General features: G+C 39.8%; 1 protein-coding gene across 2 annotated transcripts in view; it reads left to right on the top strand.

Moving 5' to 3' along the window:
• Nucleotides 1-6633: 6633 nt before the first annotated feature.
• Nucleotides 6634-20905, top strand: part of ST6GALNAC5 (ST6 N-acetylgalactosaminide alpha-2,6-sialyltransferase 5) — a 72182-nt gene continuing 57910 nt past the window's right edge. Inside the window, exons 1-2 of one of the 2 annotated variants that reach the window (XM_075759742.1) lie at nt 6634-7128; nt 7798-8022. In XM_075759742.1, the coding sequence (XP_075615857.1) occupies nt 7063-7128; nt 7798-8022 (291 nt within the window). In that variant the 5' untranslated portion in view covers nt 6634-7062. The remainder of the gene's footprint in view (nt 7129-7797; nt 8023-20905) is intronic. The other variant, XM_075759740.1, reaches the window with a different exon arrangement.

The raw sequence follows: 20905 nt of genomic DNA on the forward strand, positions 1-20905 counted from the left end.
ATGGAGTAACCATTGTTGGAGAGTGATTTCGGGATTGTGACAGAGATGAAGCAGTAGGAGACTGAGCAGAGGAAACTGATACAATGAGCAAGAACAGCTTGTGTCACGTTACCACCTGTTCCTTTGACACCTGAATTTATGGTCTAAACTATAAACGGCCTAAGGCCTCATTTATTTGAACTTGGGACAGAAACAGCACATGCCCTACAGAGCTTAGCTTCACATTTCAGGTATTGATCACACGAAAAACTGAACAAACCTTACAGAATTTGAGGGCTTTTTGTAACAAATAAAATTAGATACTTACCATACAAACAAAAACTATTGTAGAGAAAGAAGGCATCAAAATAATCCCTTCTAAACTGAAATAAATCATAAGCAAAAAGGAAAAACAAAGCAATTAGATAAATATGAGTGTTTGATCAGAAAGCTTTGGTCTCTGGAGAAATTCAGCAAAACAAAAGGCCAAATGCAATTCCCGCCAAGGAAATCATCAGAAGGCAGTAAAAGTACTGCGGCAAAACTCGAGTCAGTATGTTCCTGGCACTGTAGTTTATGGGAGAGAATAGACATATAATCATCACCTTGAATAAACTATTTACCTTGATTGCAAAAAGTACAGGATTTTTTTAAAGTTCTGTCACTTGAATCAAAAGCATAAGGCAGGTGGTGGTGACAAAGGCTAGGGAATGTGATAATAAGTATTAATAGCAGTTCAAAGAAAGGAGGGTACAGCTGCTGCAGGAAATGTTGGATCCAGCTCTGCAGCTGAGCTGAACTTGGTCCTCTGCCCTGAAGTGTAAGAAAGAAAAATGAGTGTATATAGCCATGGATTTACTCTAATCCAAGATTTGAGGATGCCAGTAGACACCCAAAATCCTGTATAAAACAGAGAAGACTTGTTTTCTCTATTTGTTTAAGAGTGACAAATATCAATAATATGGCAGAAATGTTTAAACAAGGACACAGCACATCGTAAAGGAAGACAATCAATCTGTTTTAGCAGCTGGTTTGGAGCATTCAGTTATATATCTACTGCAGTGAAGAAACTTTCCCACTGTTTCAGGCTAGATCCTACAATGCTTATTCATCCTTGCTCAGAAGAGTTGTTTAGGGTGGTTTGCAGTACCAGATTTGGACATAGGAAATTATTTTGGAGCCATTCTCTACTCTCTGTAGGTCCAGATTCCATGTTCAATTGCAATTAACTAAGCAAGCTACATAAAAGTCACTATCTCCATACCTTTTAAATGACTGCGCCCTGGGCCCATGGTCTCTGGTATCTCCTAGTAGAAATCTATCCCCGTCTGAATCTGCAAATGGCTAGAACCAACACTATCTTTAACAGGCAGCTCAATTGCATGCAGAGACCCTCCTTCAATTCCAGTCAACTTCCCTGGGAAATGAGAGTACTCAGGACCTCTCAGCAGTAAGCTCAAATCCCCAAGACTTCATTGAGGTAACTGTCTGGAGTATGCTGCGTAAAAGGAAGAAATTTGTACATAACAAAGGCAGCCACTACATAATTTCAGAAGCACATGGGACACGAGTATGAAATTGCTGAGCTATGACAGGAGTCACTGGCAGCTATTCTCACACTGTACATTAACTGATTTATTGCTCTGAATTTGCATATATGCTTATGTAGTCATATACTATGTGAATAGCAAAGATGGTTTCTATAAACCTGTAGATAAGAACAGTACCTATTACCAAAATAGGATATATATAGCTTGGCCACTGAAGGATTTTACTTCATTCTGTGACTGTACCTTTTCAGTTTGATGGTAATGGATCCCCTTGTTGCCATAGTTGTTGTTCAGCCTGTCATCATAAGTGATGTTTGTGTTTGTGTTAATAATAGCAGGAGAATTTTCTATCGACTCTCTAACAATACATAAAGAACTGCAAACCAATCCATAATGAGCACTTATCCTTCTTTGCTTCCTTTTTTTGCTCTACTGTTTAATGTCTGATATTTGCTGGGTAATTTTTTTTTAAAGTTTAGAAATTCCATCCCATTTAACACTTTGACTTCCTGTTGGTGTAGTTTTTCTCTGCAAAGGAACAGACATACCTACACTGAAAGCTGAGCCATTCAGGATCCTGTTGAGATCACTTATATTACAGCAAAGGTACCCCAGAATATTCAAATTGTTCCAATCTCTCACCAAATTACAGTATTTATGCTCTCAATTGCTTTAGTCCATATGTTAAATCTGTGCTCTGTTTATAAAGATTATGTATGTCCTTCTTTTGTTTTGGTGGTGGACAGTAAAAAAAAAGGCCATGAACAGTTTCTGGTCATGTCTGCTGGCTTCCACACGTGGTGCTGAATACCCTCCATCTGCAGCCTCCTGTGGTAGTTTCTTAACCTTTAAAGTTTGTGACTTTAAATGTGGAATTTTGAGTATGCTGTATATTCCAGGATGTGCCTTGTTTAACTTTCCCCCCTAAAAAAGTGATTAGAATGAAGCACAGTGTTTCACATGTGGTCTTAAAGCAGATGAATCCATTCAGTTGAGCTAGACAGATTGTTTCTGAAACATTCAATACCTTTATTTATACTTCCTAGATTGGGGAGAAAACTAAGAAATAGAAAAGAAAAAAACAGCAGATTCAGCAGATCTTATCTCACTATTTTCCCCCTTCTGTTTTCATTTGCACTTTTATTTCCCTGCAATATTTCATTTTTTTATGCATCTATCACTGTTTGCTTCTGTCAGAAGTTCAAAGGCAGCCTGCTTTCATAAAGGAGAGACAGTATTGACTGATCTATAATATTGTTTCTACCTTTTTTGACCAATCCTCAATGCATATTTCCAGTTTTGGAAAGCATTTCATGAATCACTGGGCAGTTTGAAAAATCTATAGTGTAAGCTCATTACTTCACTGGCTGCTGAATGTTTTCCATTGGTTGTGTTTGCGATGCAAAAATGCAGCCCTTTCTCTCAGGAAAAGAGGTTAAAATTTCATTTATACATAAATAATAAAACAACACGTGGAGGTGATATCAGTGTGATGTATTTCACTTCCTATATACCTGTGACTGCCCCTCTGTCCATTAATCCACACAAACTCATATCCCAACCTCCTTAGCACCTTCAGTCTCATTTTTCTAGCTAGTCAGTCAAAAAATGCTTACTTCTTTCCCCTGAAATGTGGCACTCCCAGCCATCCTCTCAAATGTCACTGGCTAGAGGCCCAGGACAAGCAATACTCTGTTCTATGGTAGTGATCATGGTTTAAGCTCATACCTCATGAGGCTGCAGAGCTTGAAGTGGGAGCTTTATACTTGCTAGTGAGCATCTTGCCCCAGCAAGCAAAGAGGGATAAAAGACGTATAGGAGTTCATTTCAGTGGGGCCGGGATTTTACTCTTGAGGAGATAGATCCAAGGCTTCACAGACCACAGAATGTAATAGAAATGACAAAATGATGCAACTGTAACAGGAGTCACTTTTAGATTATATTTTTAACAAGTATTTTCTCATGCTTAGCTGTGTATAGAATCTTAGTAGCCCAGATTCTTCATTTCAAAGGCATAAGGATATCAAAGTGGTCCTGATACAATTAACCTCCCCCCCTCCAATCTATTTTAAGCATTTCTATCACCAATATTTTTCTGAAAAACATCATACACATAGTGTGATGGAAATGTATTTAAGTGTTTTCAGCACTCCTGCAGAGTAACATGCAGAACTCACCTAGAGTTTAACTACTTATATCACACCCAATCCCTTTTCTTCTCACTCTTTTGTGAAGGATAGTAGATAAACAAAAACTTCATTTTCTTACTCTCTTTAAAACTGGGCACAGATCTAAATCAGTTCTCTAAAATGTTCTCTTTTTTGCAGCAAAGGAACCACACTGCCATCAATGCATCACAAAATAATTAAACATTTAAGACTGTCTGGGCTTTCATTCTGTTGATGTGACAGGGCTGAAGAGTAGCTACAGCTTCCAGTTTGGAGGCATTCCGTGTAGTAACTGCACATACAAACACCCTACCTCTGGCTATGCCAGAAAGGAGAGAGGGACAGCAAGGTTTAGAGCATGGTTTGCTGGAGTCACACAGGTAGTAGCCAGTGCATTCAGGGAAAACATCCTGGCAAACAACATCTTGGTCATCAGTAGAAATAACCAGCCATTGCTCTCATCCTAACTTGCACTGAATATTTTGGCTACCAGTGGCTGAGATGCACTGGCATAGATGAAGAGCAGGAGGCTCCTCCACTTGAGTACTCATTCCAGACCAACCATAATGTGGAAAGTATATTTATAATTCTTCATTATATTAAGATGTATGTTATGCTATGTTGTCTCTATATGAACTTCATGAGAAACCAACCATAGTTTGAAGGGTGTTTTATATCTATACAAGGAAATGTCTGGAAGACAACCTGGGTTAAAATGCATTATAAAAAGACAGTTATTTCATTTATCCAGACAGCTCAGGGAAAATTGCTGTTTGAGCTGTTTTATTTAGGAATCAGTGAAAGAGCTCTGTTGCTCCAAGTCCATTGTCAGTTCTGAAAATTTTGTCTCTATCTGCGTCACTACTTCTTACATGGATTTCTCACTCTACATGGACTTTTATTTTGTCATTTGCGTCTTAAGTCTACCTGAAGCTGCCACAAGCAGATTTTTATTTCATGTGACTGTTTAGTCAGCCTGTAGCTACTGGAAAGGTGAAAGTGAGAAGGGTAAATTGGAAGAGGGGACAACCCAGTCCTTTCCACGCAGATGAAAAGTTCTCAGTCAGACTTTGTTGAAAAACCAAACCACGGCCCTGCACTTTTTCTCCTGGACTAGGGAAAGCAGCTGTTCATGTTTTAATATGTCTTTACCCCCCAGTTCTAAGGAGGAATGGAAATGCATGGACAGTTCAGTATTCCTTGCATATTGAAAATAAATTGGTTGAAGCAGGAAGTCAGATGGACTTTAAGATGTTCTCTGTATTGTTTCCAAGTTGCTTAAATGCTTATGAGTTTAGCCTATGCTATTCTTGTCTAACTGTTGGGTATACAGATGTATAGCTACAAGTTTGTAGATTCCAATAGTGTTAAAAACAAACCTCCAGATAGCTAGAACTATTAATTCATAGGAATTTAAAATTAAATTAAATAGCTGGGCTGTTTTCCAGATGATTTCTAAAGTTCCCATGCTTATACATAAAAACCTCAGTAGGATTTACATTACACTACTGTATTTGTTTCAGTGAGCATTTGACTGCCAAGAATACTGTCTATGACCATCATGGCAATCTAATTAAATATTTGACGAGCAGAAAGCTGGACATTATTCAAGGCAAGCTCAGCATTAAATTAGAAAATTTAATTTGTCTTCTTTATCAGTAGTTTTTTAAATCAGCCTATTCTACCAAAACCCTTAAGTTTAATGAATTTGGTCAGACATACTGTGTAACAGATGTCTAACATACGGCCATGAACCTAAATCATAAAAATGATGCTTCGGTTTGGCATAGCAAAATATATTAGAAAGGCTTAGAAAGGTCAGTCACCAGCAACCTGCTTGCTGATAGTTGAGAAACAGCACTGTAAAATGCATGAGCTGCCTTTTGTAGTCTCTTGCAGGAAGCCTTGGAGAGCCACAGATAATTTGCTTTCAATGATTCATCAAGTTGGCCCTTTGTTTCACTAATTTGAGTGTCAAGTGCAACCACATAATAAAGAATTACCAAGACCTGATAAGATTCTTCTTATATTGCTTCGTTTGTCTTAACAACTGGTACTATTGAAACCAAACCCACAAACTGAATAAATAGCAAGCATGCATGCAATATGGCATTCTTCTTTGAAATGATAAAGCATGTTTATGATGTACATACATTCTTGTTTCTTTTTACTTTCTTAAAAGGCACTAAATGCTGCGTGCTATGCCAATGCTAGAGAGGGCGTTTCTTTCACTGTTAGTCCTCCAATGAATTAGTAAAGATAAAAAATGGATTTCAATGACAATTCCAGCCTTGAGAAAGCTGCTATTGTGACCACGGTTGAGTTAGCCTGCTGATCGTTTTTTCCTTAATGTAATATTTAACGTTATAGGTTTGATGTAAGGCCATATATTAGAACTATTATTTCCATGAGTAATTTCAAGAGAAATATCTTCATGATTAGGAGATAGATTTTTTTTTAAAATGTTATGCTGTCAGTTTAATAACTTCATAAGAAATCAACCTTAAAATGGCTTGTTTTGAAGGGGCACATTTATAAATATGGAATTTCCAGAGCAAGAAGTCTATGTAATCTGAGGTCTGTTAGTAAGGTTTTCACAACTGAACTGTTCGCCATTAACACACAAAAAAAGAAATTAAAAACCCCCCAAACTTTAGAAGGCTGCGTATGAAAGAAGAGTGGGAAAATGTTCGTGTTCAGAACCCAAGAAGATAGCATGGGCAGCAAGCTTGTGAGATTTACTTTAAAAAATGAGGAAAGCTGCTGTCGACAGGTTTTGAAACTGTTTTTTTAGGGCTTGGGAAAGAGAGGGTGGTGTTAGTGCCGCACAAGGAGTTGAGGGCGTCGATTTTTTTTACTAACGTGAATTTAAAGTATTGCCTGAACACTGCCAGCTTCAGGAAACCCAGCTAGCGGTGGGAGAATGACGAATTTTCCGCTAGGGAAAAATACAAATAATGTAACGTGAAGGTAGTGCCCCGGTGCTACAAGCCCGACAGAAGCCTGGGCCGAGGGAGGGAGCCCCTGCCCGCTCGCCCGGTGCCCGCCGCGGGCCGGAGAGGCGGTGCCCGCCCGGGACACGGTGCCCGCCGCGGCGATCCCCGCCGCTCGCCGCCCCCTCGCGCCGCCGAGGCGCTGGCTCGTCGGCGGAGCAGCGCGACGGAGGGGGAGGCAGAAGTTAACTTCCACCTGCCCTGAAGCCGCCGCTGCGCCGGCAGGAGGAGGCGGAGGCGGAGGCGGAGGCAGGCGGGGCAGCCGAGGACCCGGCTCTGGCAGGCTCCGAGGGTCCGGCCGGGTGTAATTCCCCCCTAATCCCCGCCACGGCGGCGCCTGCCTGGCCGAGCCATGTCTGCGGCTTCCCCGCCATGCCGAGCCTAGCGGGGAGCGGGAGGACTGGCGGCCGGGAGGCGCACAAAATGAAGACCCTGATGGTAAGTCCATTGTTGGCACTGCTCATCCCGGCTCCGGCGGCGGGGAGGAGAGGAGCGGCGCGGAGCGGGGCTGCCCCGGGCACCCTGCACACGCTCCATCCTTCCCCGGGCTGCATCCCCGCAGCTCTTCGGGATTGCACGAAGGCGAACAAAACCCCGGCGGCGGCGGCGGCGGCGAAGAACTTTCCGCCTGCTTTCTTTTATTCGTGTTGCTCGTGGTTGGGGGGGGGGGGGGGGGTTGTGTGTGTGTGCGCTTTAAGGAGCGTATAGAAAGCCGATCTGCTTAAAGGACGAGGTTAGAGGTAGCTGCGCGGGGGGGAGCGCTACAATCCCCAACACTCGTTAAAATGCAGGAATGAGGTGCCTAAAGGGGGACCGCTGCATGGGAATGAGAGGCGCGGGGGAACCGGGCACGCAGAGGGGAGAAGAGGGAAGGAATCAGGGCTGGGGGAAAGGGAGGGAGGCAGGCAGGGGAGCGGGCCGGCAGGGGGCCAGGGGGAGGAAGGAGGGGGTTCCCCACTTCTCGCACTTTTGCCGGGTCTCTGGCGGCGTGAAACTTGCGGGCGCCGCGAGTGCGCCGGAGGGGAGCGGTGCGCCCCGCTGGGCCCCGCGGCGGGGGGAGCCCGCAGCCCCGCGGCGCTGAGCCGCTTCTCTCTCTGCCCCCCGCAGCGCCACGGGCTGGCCGTCTGCTTGGCGCTCACCACCATGTGCACCAGCTTGTTGCTCATGTACGGCGGCATCGGCGGCGGCGGGGGCCACCCGGAGCCGCGGCGGCGGCAGCAGCAGCAGGTGGCGGCGGTGCCCAGCCGCCCGCCGGGACGCGGCCAGCACCGCCCGGCGCTCCCCGTCGGGGCCGGCCTCCTGGAGGGCTACATCAGCGTCCTGGAGCACAAGGTGAGCCTCCGGCCGCGGGGCTGCCCTTCCCACCCGGCCCTCGGGGCAGCCGGGGACCCTGCGCTGCCCCGTCCTCCCAAGGGGGCATCCCACCCCGCACCTGCAAAGCTTTCCTTGCAGCCCTCCCTGCGGCCGCGGGTCCACCCCTGGCGGGATGGGGTGCCCTGGCTGCCTCGATGTCTGGGCTGGCTTCACTGCTATAGTGCCTGGCCCTGAGTTGTATGGATTAGCGGGACCCGGGTGTCCAGCCTGCAGTTAGGCCTTTGTGGAGTGTTGGTTTTCTCTTCCCTTGCCCAGTAGAAGATGGAGGGTGAAGTGTTTTGTTTCTGATATTAGATGCTAAAGGTTTACTATAAATGTATGTTTATGATGATATTAGGAAGGGTTAAAGAACGAAGTTTAGTTACTGGAAGGGAAAGTCAATAGGTAGGTTTTTATTCTTTGCTCTTTTCATCTTGGGAAACCGAAGAGAACTCTATCTCCTGCACAAATGACCTTTTTATCCTCCTCCTGGGAAGCAGAAGTTGTCAACCACAGTCTCCATTCTTGAAATTGGGGGCACCTCTTGAATGGTGAACAAAATGATGTCCCTCCCCTTGACAGAGGAATTACCAGACTGGATTGTCAGACTGTAATACCCATTTGCCAGAGATAGGCAGACTAAGCTTTGATATCTCACAGGACAGACGTAATGACATAAAGTGAGCAAGGTGGCACATCTATGCTGAAGAGATACTTGAGCTTCAGTAATTTTCTCAGAAGGCAGATTCCTCTACTTGTGCAGTGTTCAGTTTGTTGCATTTAACTGGACCACTCTCTGCCAAAACCCCAGATAATGTTTAGTACACGCAATTCTTGCAGTAAAAATGTACTGAAAGAAATAAGCAAGGGAAGTGAGGATTCTTAACTTTCTCATGTTTTCACATCCAGACTGACATCTTTCTGAAAGATATGTTGTCAAACAAGTTACTGAGCTCGGTATAGAGGTACTATGTGAAGATTAGTGACTTTGATATACAGAGATTTTTATTGTTCCTTCTGGCTTCACTTTCTATGCAAGAGTTATCTGTAGGGCTCTTAACACAGAAAAATAGCTCATGATGGTCCCTTGTAGGCTTTATTTGCTTTCTTACATGGTTCTCCAGGAAATTCTCAAACGTAATGTCTGTATAGAAAAAGCAAGTTTGGCCGTGGGGCTCCCTACTGTTTTCTTGTAATTCTTTTGTTCTTCTTGAACATGACTGTAGTAATGAGATGTAGATATATATGCACAAGATTTTTGTAAGCAGTAATAATTGAAAAGGTATTAACGGGTTTTTAGGGTGTATATGTGAATAGTCTTTTGACACTGGTAACCCCTTATACTGATTTCTCCTGACTTCCAAACACCCCTCATTAATAGAATGTACTTAAAATGACTATTTTGTGTTTATTATTTTCCGGGGTAGTTTTAATGTTTCCCTGTGTTTTGGAGAAAGCTGATCCTCTGGCTTTTTAATATATTGTAATATGGCCCAAAACCCACAGATGTTCCATTTCTGAATTTCATTTCACATAGCTCATGCCTCACAGTAATAATCTGCTGAAGGTTTAATAACTTTTCAGCAGAACTTCTGGGGGTCAAAAAGAAGATTGTGCAGTCCCTGCTGTGTTCCCAGCTTGCTTTGTCTTATTTTAATGCACATGAGATCATGCAGAGAGCTGTGCCACTGTGGTATACAGAGCAGTGAGGACACTGTATTACCATAAGGAGATGATGAGGGAGAGAAGATCTCAGGTTTGACTCTTAATAGTGTTTTTGGTTTTAGTATTTTAACAGACCCATATATTTAACATGGATTTAAAATCTCAGAATACATAGGTCTTCTGCAGAATAAAAAATGGAGAATGCAAAAGATCACAGACATTAATCGTTTGGAAAAAGAAGGATGCAGGGTTGGTGATGATGAAAATAGGAAGAGAGATTGCAAGAATTGAGAAATGGTAAAAAATTTTCAGAGAACATTTTTTTTTGAGTGGGACACTGGAGACTGCAGAGAAAACAGCTTGAATAGCAAGCAGCATAAAAGTCCAGCCCAAAGTGAGAGAAAATGAAGGAATCAGGGAGGTTTAAGGAATATTAGGAGAGCTGCAAGAAGAGAGCAAGATAAAATTCTGTAGCTGTGAGAAGGACATGATATTTGAAGAGACAAGGAGGTCTGGAAGTAAATGAAAAGTACCTGTTGTATGAGGACAACAAGCTTGGAAAGGTAAGGAGGGAATGACTTCAGCAATGGTACGTGTTATTTTGATGGCACTGAGGTGACAGTGTGAAATGACAATGGATGATAGATTTTTCACAATACAGCTTCCTTAATTTCCCATATAGAATCTTGGGATTATCTGTCAGGTTGAATGACCTGAAGCTGAGTGACCATTATACAAAATTCATCCTTGGTGTGTGTTCATGCATGAATGACAGTTAACAGCAGACTAAATGTCCAGATCATTCACATCTAGGAGCTGAAGCTGTTCATAACTTTAGAAAGACTTTGTTCCTGGATCCCATATTTTACTTTAATAGGAAAACCTAGTTTCATGTCTGTGGTATTGTACCCATTCTGATACATTTAATGAGAGTAAGTATGCACATATATGTAGAAGCTATATGATAAGTCCTGAAGTTTTTATTAATCCCTAATTACAGTATAAGTATTGACACATACAGAAGCTGTGTTATATGATAGTATAGACATTTCTTTCCAGGGATAAGATTTAACAATTGTCCACGTTGTGAAATATCATGTATTACAAATGTCTATCACGACTAGTAATACAGCTTATTTAGTAGTGCTGGGTGAGCATGTATGGAGACTTATTTGCCAGAAAGTAAAGTACCAATGATTTTAAAATATAGCTTGCAATATTGTAATTACCAATTATTTTCCTCCTTTTATTTTATATTTGGTAAGAATTGTAGTTCCTCATCCATCCTGTCAAGATAAGCAGGCAGTCTTTGAGAATACAGCTGAAATATGTGATACTCTCTTTACTGGGTTCGAAGAGCCTTTTTGCTGGAGTCTCTTGTCACTTGGTCAGATTTGTGACGTTTTGTTTCTTAGTGCTTCTTTTCCCTGAATCAAGCAGCAGATCAGAACTCATGTTCTTAGCTTTAGCAGCCTTTTGCAGTTTAGCAGTGCAAACTTTGTTTTTGTTGAAATGAACTCTTAAAGCAAGAAAATTCAGAAATGCAGTGGATTAAGAGGTTGGTTCTTGGTGTTTCGCCTCTGCATGTCCCAAACCAACAGCAGTTGACAGTCATTGTTGATGGATGTTTGAAATGAATGAATGTTATCTTTTTTTGTTCCTAATAGCCAGATGTTTATATCCTCAACCCTCTCACATTTTGAACAGAAAACATGGTTTGCTGATAGTTGCTATTGAGAAGTCAAGGACCGAAATGAAGTGGAAAAGTAGCAGCTACCCTCCTACTTTGAGGAGCTGTTGCTTCCTACAGAGGCACATTGGCAGAGTGTAGCACTGCTTAGCTATTGCGTCTGTTCTGCAATGAGAAAGGACAAGAGGCCCAGACTGTCAAACTAACATCTTTCATGAATTCTTTGAGTGTAATCCTGAAATTAAAGAGGCTTTGTCACTGGTGTCGAGGGAAGCAGAATTACGCTCTTCCATGGGGAGGCATGGGGATAAGACTTTCTGTTGATTTATCATAGTGCTAGCAAGAAATTACAATGCTAATATTTTTCAAGCAATTACTGCATACAAATAAGAGACTGTTAATGAAAGTAGGAAACTTAGAACTCTTCCAGAACTTGCAAGAAATAAATATTTAACCATTATATTACTATTCTGAAATTAATGTGAGAACATGTCTCTGGATGGTTAAAAAGCTTTCTACCCGGTATTGACCCAACAGTTGGTACTGCAGATAAAATATGAGTTTGTCACATATGTAATTGAATAATATTTCAAGCCATCAAGGATTTTGTGTCCTAGAAAATAAATAAAAAAAAATCAAAATCAATCTTGCATCTAAAATGTATGATCTATTATAACCATGTTTAAATACCTTAAGAGAGCATTGAGATCAACATGATAATTTAAGCGATCACAACGATTACTTAGTTTATGATAATGTAAATTATCATATGCAGAGAAATCTTTGTGATCCCTTTAAATTAATGGAGATCAGAGAATATTGTAGTTAATGAAGTGTTTGACGAAGAGTCATTCTGCAAATAGTGCTATAGCTCCTTAATCTCTGAGATGCAGTAAGTTGTTCTGGGATGAAACTATTTTTTCCCAGGATAGTAAACTTTGTGCCCTTAAAATAGGAGGGAATCTTGCCATATTTTATATTATTTTTAATGAGTATTAGATAGAAAGAGTTTGGAATTTGCATTTTTACCTAAATAATTAAACTATTGATGGTTGGGGCTGAATAGTTTGGGGAAAGGGGTGTCACTAAATCAACCTTCATAACAAACTTACATGGAGATGGGAAGGAATTAAACTATTTTGAGGGTTTTACTGTCTTTCAGATTAATTTATTACAGAATCATAAGGTATCTTACAACAAAACAGCTTGTCTTGCCTGAGATGGGATTGAGGCCACTGAGTTGGAGTAAACCATGTACGTTCATGTAAACCGTGTACGTTTCATTACATGTTCCTATTTGCCTCTGAAATTCTTACCTGCAAAGGAAGGAGCACAGACTTTATTATGCAATTAAGTATTTGATGGAGCTTTTATTATGTGAGAGATCCACAAGGGGGAGACTTTATTCTAGAATAACCTTGTTGGGGACACTTCTGCCTGTTGGAGATCTAGGCAAGGTGCGAGTCCAAAAAGCCCCTTGTTCAGTGTTTTGTTGGTTTTTTGGCTTGTTTTGTATTTTGAGGTGCTGTAGTTACTTTTTATGCTGATAAGCTGTAGGTTCATTAAAATTCTCAGTCAGTTGACAGAGTAAAAATAAAAATAAAAATTAGGACCACGGCAATTGGTAAATGTAACTGAATATCCACACGCACAGCGCAGAGACAATTATTTTTCTAGATTTACCCAGCATTTGAATCATGACTATCTTGTGCTTTATATTTTTTTGCTTTTGAGCTACTACAGTAGTGTGCTTTTTCAGCCTAACAGATCCTAGTAATGGATTCATTCATTTTGATGACCCTTGTCTAAAATTTTTAGCAGCTTCTGTGTGTGCTAGATGATAATACCTGGTGTGCAATACAGAGTGCACAATGATGATAGGAAATGATGATACATTTTCCTGTTTTCCAGGTTGCCTGGCACCTCTGCAAAGAACCAGTAGTCCTAGCTTGGCACTGTCCCTACTTAGAATATCTTGAAATATTTTCAAATGTTTATATACAGGTATCAGTTAACTGTGCAGTTTATGCATTTATTTTATGAAGAAGGCCATATTCTGCAGTTGGACAATTTTTTTTACACAGACTCCAGGCTCTGCTTGAGAGAGAACACAAGTGTTAGCTATCAGGATAATAAAAACAAGTAATATTTTACAGTTATCACTGTTGCCTAATTCTTTCTGAAATAAGTGCCGTTAAAGATGAAACCTAACTAGTAGAGGTAGCAACTCCAGGCAGAGGTCAGGACCTTTTGCTTAAAAGAATTGTCTAAAAAGAGTACAGGTACCATTAAATATTTAGATGTCCCTGAAAACTGAAAGATGTTTGGTATGCATCTAATAACGTGGTGTTATTACATTCATTCATGTAACATGATGCATAAAAACCTACCCAAACATAAACTAGCTGTGTTCTGATCATTGCCTGGTTATTGAGACGATAAAGGAGAGTAAATCATTGCTGTTATACTGAATATAGAGAAAGTACTAGAGTTTCTATACCAGATGAAGATCTTGCTCCATATAATTTGTGACATTTTGTGATGGAGCTTTATTCTTTCATAGAAATGGAAACAAAAAGATTATTTCAGAGACTGTATCACAAAATCTTGATGATTGATTTCAGTACAAAGATAAATAGTAGGTAGATGGTCAGGTCAGGACAGTTAATGCAGAATTGGGTTTTAATTTTCTCACATTTTAAAAAAGTCACATCTTACAGCATATCTGATACCATGAAATTGGTCATAATATATTATCTTGTTTTTACAACTGACTAAGACAAAGTTTGGTTTTTCTGGGGGTTTTTTTGGTAGAAGAAAAATTGCAGAAACATGAAGATGTTTTTATTTATTTTGCACTTCTGTTTTTTGATTGATTCCTTTATCCTGAATAAGTAAATATGCTCTTTCCTCTTTTCTGAATATTCTATGCATCATATTTTAATAAGTGGGTGCTGTCTGTTTCCCTTGTCTGCTTCCCTGTCTTCTTTTGTGAACATGAAAATTCTTCATTCGATGGATATGCAAAATACTTCCAGGCAGGGAATTGGTGACACTTTGCTAGTGAGATTTGCCTGTCTCTCATGCAAAACCCCTTAATTTTTTTTTCTTTTCGTTTTCATCATTAGTTTCAATGGCCACATTTATATTTCTAGTGTGTGCTGAACTATATTATATTTGATAACCATTTAGTGTTACCATATTATGCACTTTTTGCACACAGTCTTTCACTGTGAGCATTTTAGGCTATTTTCGTCTTCCTGTGAAGACAAAAGTGTTCTTTTGAAGGGTTTTAATCCTTAGTGGAAGCAAGTCTGAACTAAATGAGATTTTCAATGACAGGAAATGTAATTTTTGTTCACAGCTGATGGATATCTCTCAATAGAGTTCCTTAAGTTCTCCCTTTCTGCTTGTCCTGGGGCATAAGTGGATATTGAGTGTCATCCTAACTATGTGATATCCTCAGAACAATAGACTGCAGGTAGTTTCCTTTTCCCGGTGACCTTCCTTATCAGTTTAACCTGTATTGCTCAGTAACACTCCGTATGCACATCCTTGATGCTGAGGTGGCATTGATAGGAAGAACTTGGTGTAGTAATTGAACTTCTAATTAGGGCAATTATGATCAAATCAGCGGTCGTTTGGTGCTGATATAAGCAGATGTGACAGCACAAAAGCTACTTTGAAGGTGAGATGAAGCATCGTGTTTTATCTCACTGTTTCTCCTCATCCCTAAGCAATCTCTATTACTCTCTTGCTGTAATAAAAGCTTAAAGTGTTAAGACTAGGTTAATTACTGAAGTTTGCTATCAGCTGGAAAAGCAAATATTTTCGGTTCAGAAACTGCTATTAATTGTTCTCCATTGTCATTCTGAAAATACCCAAATACAGTTAAGAGTCACATAGGAAGTAAGGGGACAAGTCAAAGCCAAAACCTTCTGCCTTCAGAGAGTCTGTTTGCAACAGAAGTGCAAAATACAAATGGAGAAGTGGAGCTTTGAGGTGCCCCTTGATGGTGTTATATGAAAGACAGAGTTGGGCACTGAGAAACTTGTACATATTCCTATAGAGAATATACCGGAAAGGCAAATCTGATAATACTGTTAGTGCCTGGACTGTATTCAGAGATGCATACAATGTAAAAGAAGCACAATGTGTCTATTAAGTGCAGTAATAAATACTAGATTCTTACCAGAACGCTGTAAGAAAACTGCAGAATAAGATTGTGTTATTTTAAAATACGGAGGGGGCACACTGATATTACTAGAGTATTTTTTCACAATGACTAGTGAACTAGTGCAAAATGTTCATTCTCCAAGAAAAGGGAACAGTAATGGGTATATATGGTATACAGGCAGCATAGATCAGGTCTTTTTAATTCAGATTTAATAATCTAGACTGTTGTAAGTAATGTAGAGCAAGAATATATAATGTGTGCTTTGTCATTGAATGCAACACGTTAAGAATTCATTGCAGCTGTAGAAAAATTTCCATTACGGAATGGATGACTTAGTAAGAAAAAACCTGGAAAAGAGAATGTTTGTCAGTAAACAATCAATACATTTGCAATATGCATTTTTGTTTAGCAAATATTATATTTTGATTTTAGTATGTTATTAGCATACTCAGGTATTGGCATGATGTTAGTATTGCAGAAACAAAATACTCTGTAAATTTTGAACTGTTGGACAGTATTAAATTAGAATATATCTTGCCCTCAGCTATAGCAGGTCATAAAAGTAGGTGTAATAACACTCAGCAGAGCATCAGTCTAAGAGTTATCTCTAAGGAAAAGAAAAATTCAACAGTGCAAGTTTGTGCAAATATACATCTATATCAAGCTTTGTGCACAAGAAAGTTAAAGGAATATTGTTTTGCTTAAGAAATGGCTTGCTGAGAAATGGGCTTCTAGACACTGCATTCATCACCAACTGCATGCTGCGTACTAGTTTGCCTGCATGAGGTTAAAACCTTTTATCCTAGTTTGAGACACCAGGCTGTGTTTTGTAGATAGTGATGTGAGTTGCAGTCAGGCTCATTACCTTCTAAACTTTCTTGCCTGCATTGCATTCTCTGTGGATAGACATTTTTATTCTGTTTCAATGAAATTCACCCTTGTGCCTTGTGTGAAACATAAACATCTGAGGAAGCACATAATCGAGGCAACTGACAGGAAGGTAGTGCATGGTTCCGGGCTAATAAAGTGGGATGCAGAGATCCCAAGGCTGGCGGAGGCTGGGTCAGTAAGTCTATGTAGTGTAGTTCGAGACAGGCTTGTTAACTTGAATTTGAAAGCAGAATAGTCACACTATATCTGAACTAGTAAATCCTGACCTTTAGCAGGTGTATTTCTTCTGGAGCTGGGCTGGCTCTGCACTGTGCTTTCTGTGGCATTCAGGGTCAGAATAGGCTGAAGCTGCTTGCGGTGCGTAGGGAACGGTGGTACGGACGTGGCCAAAACATTTCTGGACAATTCTCAAGTGCAGTGCCAGGAACTGAAACTGCATTTGAAATACTCGCTGTTCTTTAACTTTAGCCATCCAAACTATATATACCTTGTATTTGCAGAGATTGAACATTTGGCCACAGCAAAGATAGGTTTAGAAAACATTATGATTTCCAAGACATGTCCATAGTTCTTACGAGAAAGCTTTTTGGTCAAATGCATGGAAGCAGTGCTCCCCCAACCTTATCCTTGGTATTTATGCAGAGCGCAGAGGCTCACAGGGAGTATGTGCTACTGTGCAACCTGTGCTGTGCCTTCCCTGCTCCGCTCTAGCTTTCAATATGGCATCTTTGGGTCTGTCCTTCAGACACTTGGCTAACTTTCATCCTTGGAGATGAGAATAATGACAAATGTGCTCCTAAATTTTGTTGCTGACCATTCTATTCCTAATGCTACTGTAAAAGGGTTAGTTTTATACATCTCAGCATACTGGTTGACTCTAAAATAGGTACATAAAACCTCAAAATACAGCCAGTGGTCTGACTGCAGCTGCCAGTGATGCAGTTAATACTGCCTGTCCTTCCTCAGCTTATCTGTCTGTACCTGCACAGTTGTAGGTGAACTCCTCTTTTTTAAAAACAAAGCATAACAAGGCTCTTTCTTTGTTTTTTATTTAGATAATTCCTTTCTTAACACTTATATTCCATAAAACGGTCATTATTACTGATATTATTGATGACTGTTCAAAATACATTTTACAAATTAAAAACCAATGGGAAAGTCACCACTATTTCTATTTATTCATCTAATTATGTATTCTCTTTGTAACACTGCTCCGGATTTTTTTCTGTTTTTAATAGTGATTCATGAGCCTTATGAAGAGTGAGACAGTTTATTATAATACTGCTCACGTTATCCATGAGAACTACCTCGGACATGAATGGGACTATACATAATAACCAGCACTTCAGTAAGGGTTTCCCCCTCTTGCAGAGTGCCAGCTGACATGATGTCTAAGCATATGTCTGTATGGGATTTTGCCAGCAGATGAGAGCATGCTCTGCCCTCCCTTGAGCTGGTTGGAGATACACCGGCTCTGCTCTGGCAGCTGAGTAGCTGCAGTTAGCATGTTGCTAAGCCAGAACTAATAAGCTTGACTGAGAGGCAGGTTTTATTGTCTTGGGCTTAGGAGCATATTTAGTGTGGTTATGTAGCTTACACCATAGAGCTTCTCTGTGTTTTACTATCTCAACACACAGGCAGAGCTTGCTTGTGGTTGGTTGTATGGAGCATTGTCAGTATTTGCTTGCATCTCCCTGCAAAAACCTGCTGGTCCATATCCTAATGGCTTTCTAACCCTGCTCCAGAGGAGTGTTTTCAGTCCTCTGCCACACCACTGGGAATTTTCCTACCTAATACGATTGGAAAATATTACTACAACCAACAGATTTATTGTACAATTGCACACTTCTCAGTGTTCAGTCAGAAGTCTTACTTACATACCTCATGGTACTTTTGTTACATAAATATTGGCCATTAGATTGGCACATGTTTAGTACACTTAACAAAAAAGACTATTTTTCAGCATTTCTCTTTTGTACAGCAGCCTGATATGATAGATGATGTTGTAGAACAGGTTTTCAAAGTTTGAAATGAGACCCTAAATTAAGTTCACAGAGCATGATTTAGTCATCTAAGTCACTATTTATGACAAAATCTGCTGTTTTCACTGGACACATACTTACCAAAGAAAAGATTTTAATTGCTTGGCTTTAGAAAATCATGTTTGAGGATGAAGCTAAGGAGTTTTGTGCTTGTAACATGTGTATTTCTGTATACATAGTTTATTTCATTTGTAATGTTTGTGTTCTTGTTTGTGTTTTCTGACCGTGTATATTTCTTTGGAAATGTTGATGACTGTACCTTAATTTCGGTCAATGAAGAATTTTTGCTGATAGGATGTTTAGTAATATCTTCACTATCTAACATAAGATTGCTGAGCCTTAATGTTACTCTTTCCATATGTAATTATCATATCAATAGATTTAATTTTGATTCATCTTTTAATTTTTATGAATAGCCAAAAGCTCTGTTTTTTTAGAAGCAGAATCAAAACTAGAGCTAAATTCTTCACTTTTGCTGTATCTGCTTTATGTCTCGGTAGCAGTGCAAAGAAGCAATGCACCTAGTTGTAGATATGCTGAATATTCTTTCTCAGGAGTAGTGCTGCTGTATCCCTGATGGTTTAAGGGCATAAATGAGGTACTTTGTGCAGCTGGTAGATGTGCAGGAGGGATATCAGGGCCAGGAGGGTATCTCTGGTATTAACGTGTCTGATTTCTTCCAGCACAGTGATCCCTTTTGATCTGCAGCAATTTGTGCAATACAGAACAGCTTTCAGGGTATCTTTAATTATGCCTGTGGACATTTTGGCCTGGAAAGTGAAATGAAGCTTTAGAATCACCTTTCACTCCCAGCTGTGCTGATTTGAAACATCGAACAGCTTGTTACCCACTTGTAAGTGTAGGGATCATATTTCTGCTCTCATGAAAGACACTGAGTATGCAGCATCCTGAGCTTCAGTAGAAGGTGCAGCTGATCCTCAGTCTTTCCGTCAGAGCTCTCACTGCTGTCAAGATGGAAAAGCAACATAACCTATATAGATACCTATAACCTATAATAGCACGTATCTTCAGATCAAATCTAGATTTGAGACAATTCACAGGACCTGCAAACCTGTCTTTGAAGTTTCATGTTGATAGGGAATACAGTGAAACCACTGCGTTAGGAGTACCTTAGAAATAGAGTTTATGCTAAAAACAGACAAAGCCGTTATGCTTATATCAGTGCTTTCAGACACATATAGAATGAATTGATTGATGATAAGATGCATCAGCTTTATTAAAGTTTCTCAGAAATTATTTTTTATAATTATGCCACTTCCTGGAGATATTTTTCAGTGTGTTATGAAGATGACATATCCTATTTGTAGTGCATAATATGAAAAAAATTGTTTTAACATGATGATTAGTGTCCTAACATTTGAACTTTCAGGTATAATGGTTAATTTTCACAGTCTATAGCAAATAAAAAAAAGATTAATGCCACTTGAAGCTGCAAGATGTGATCTCAGCCATGTCATGCTAAGTCCAAGGACTAACAGTTACTTAAGTTCTCAAGACTTTTTAAAATTGAGTGTAGTGCTCATAGGAAGTGCATGAAAACCTTGTGACGGAGATCAAAGGTAAAAACAGCTATAACAGAGCAGCGTGTAAGCCAGTTTAGCTGAAATTGTAGTCACATCGCCTCTTGATTGTGGATGATGAGCATCTGCTTGTCTTGTTTTTTTTATTGGAATTGCTTTTTTTGTACCAGTCTGTGCAAAGCACCGAGACTTTGAAATTCAAAATAAAAGTAATCTTAAAAAAAAGTAAGTTTTCTAGTTCCTTTTTGTTTCCTTTGGAAAACAAATAGATCTGTCAATTTTTTTTTCTTTCATATCCCATACTTTACATCAGTAAAACTACTGAAAATTACTTTACACTGTGTTTATTAAAGTTGTGCTCCTACGCAGTAATGCACATAAGACATCTTATACTGCCTTAAGGATTAAGTTAAGCTCCTTTGTCAAGCCTGTTGGTATGGCAGGACTGTTAATCTTTAACTGTCAGAGTCTGGTTAGATCCTTCTTTAGACTGAGGCCATGTCTAAGTGCGAAGAAATTAAAATGAATCAACTCTCGTAGTATTTATGCCTTCATATTTTTGCACAGAGTGATCAATAAAAAGAGAAGCTGTGTTAGACATACATATTTCTATAAGAAGATTGCATTTCAAGCTCTTATTTAGCAGCATCATAATTTGCTTTATGTTTATGCTTGTGAAATACAAAGACAAAGTTGACAGAAAGTGTTCAAAGTATTAAATTCATAAAAATAAGATGTGCAGTGGATGACAGCTCATTGAAAGGAGGACAGGGGAAATTTTGTGAACCTACATTTCCTAATTAAAATTCCATAGAGTTGTCTATATTATGTTCATGTTTTATTACATCTGTAATTA

This window comes from Balearica regulorum, chromosome 8, assembly GCF_011004875.1.
Source record: "Balearica regulorum gibbericeps isolate bBalReg1 chromosome 8, bBalReg1.pri, whole genome shotgun sequence".
In the NCBI taxonomy this organism is placed as follows: Eukaryota; Metazoa; Chordata; class Aves; order Gruiformes; family Gruidae; genus Balearica; species Balearica regulorum.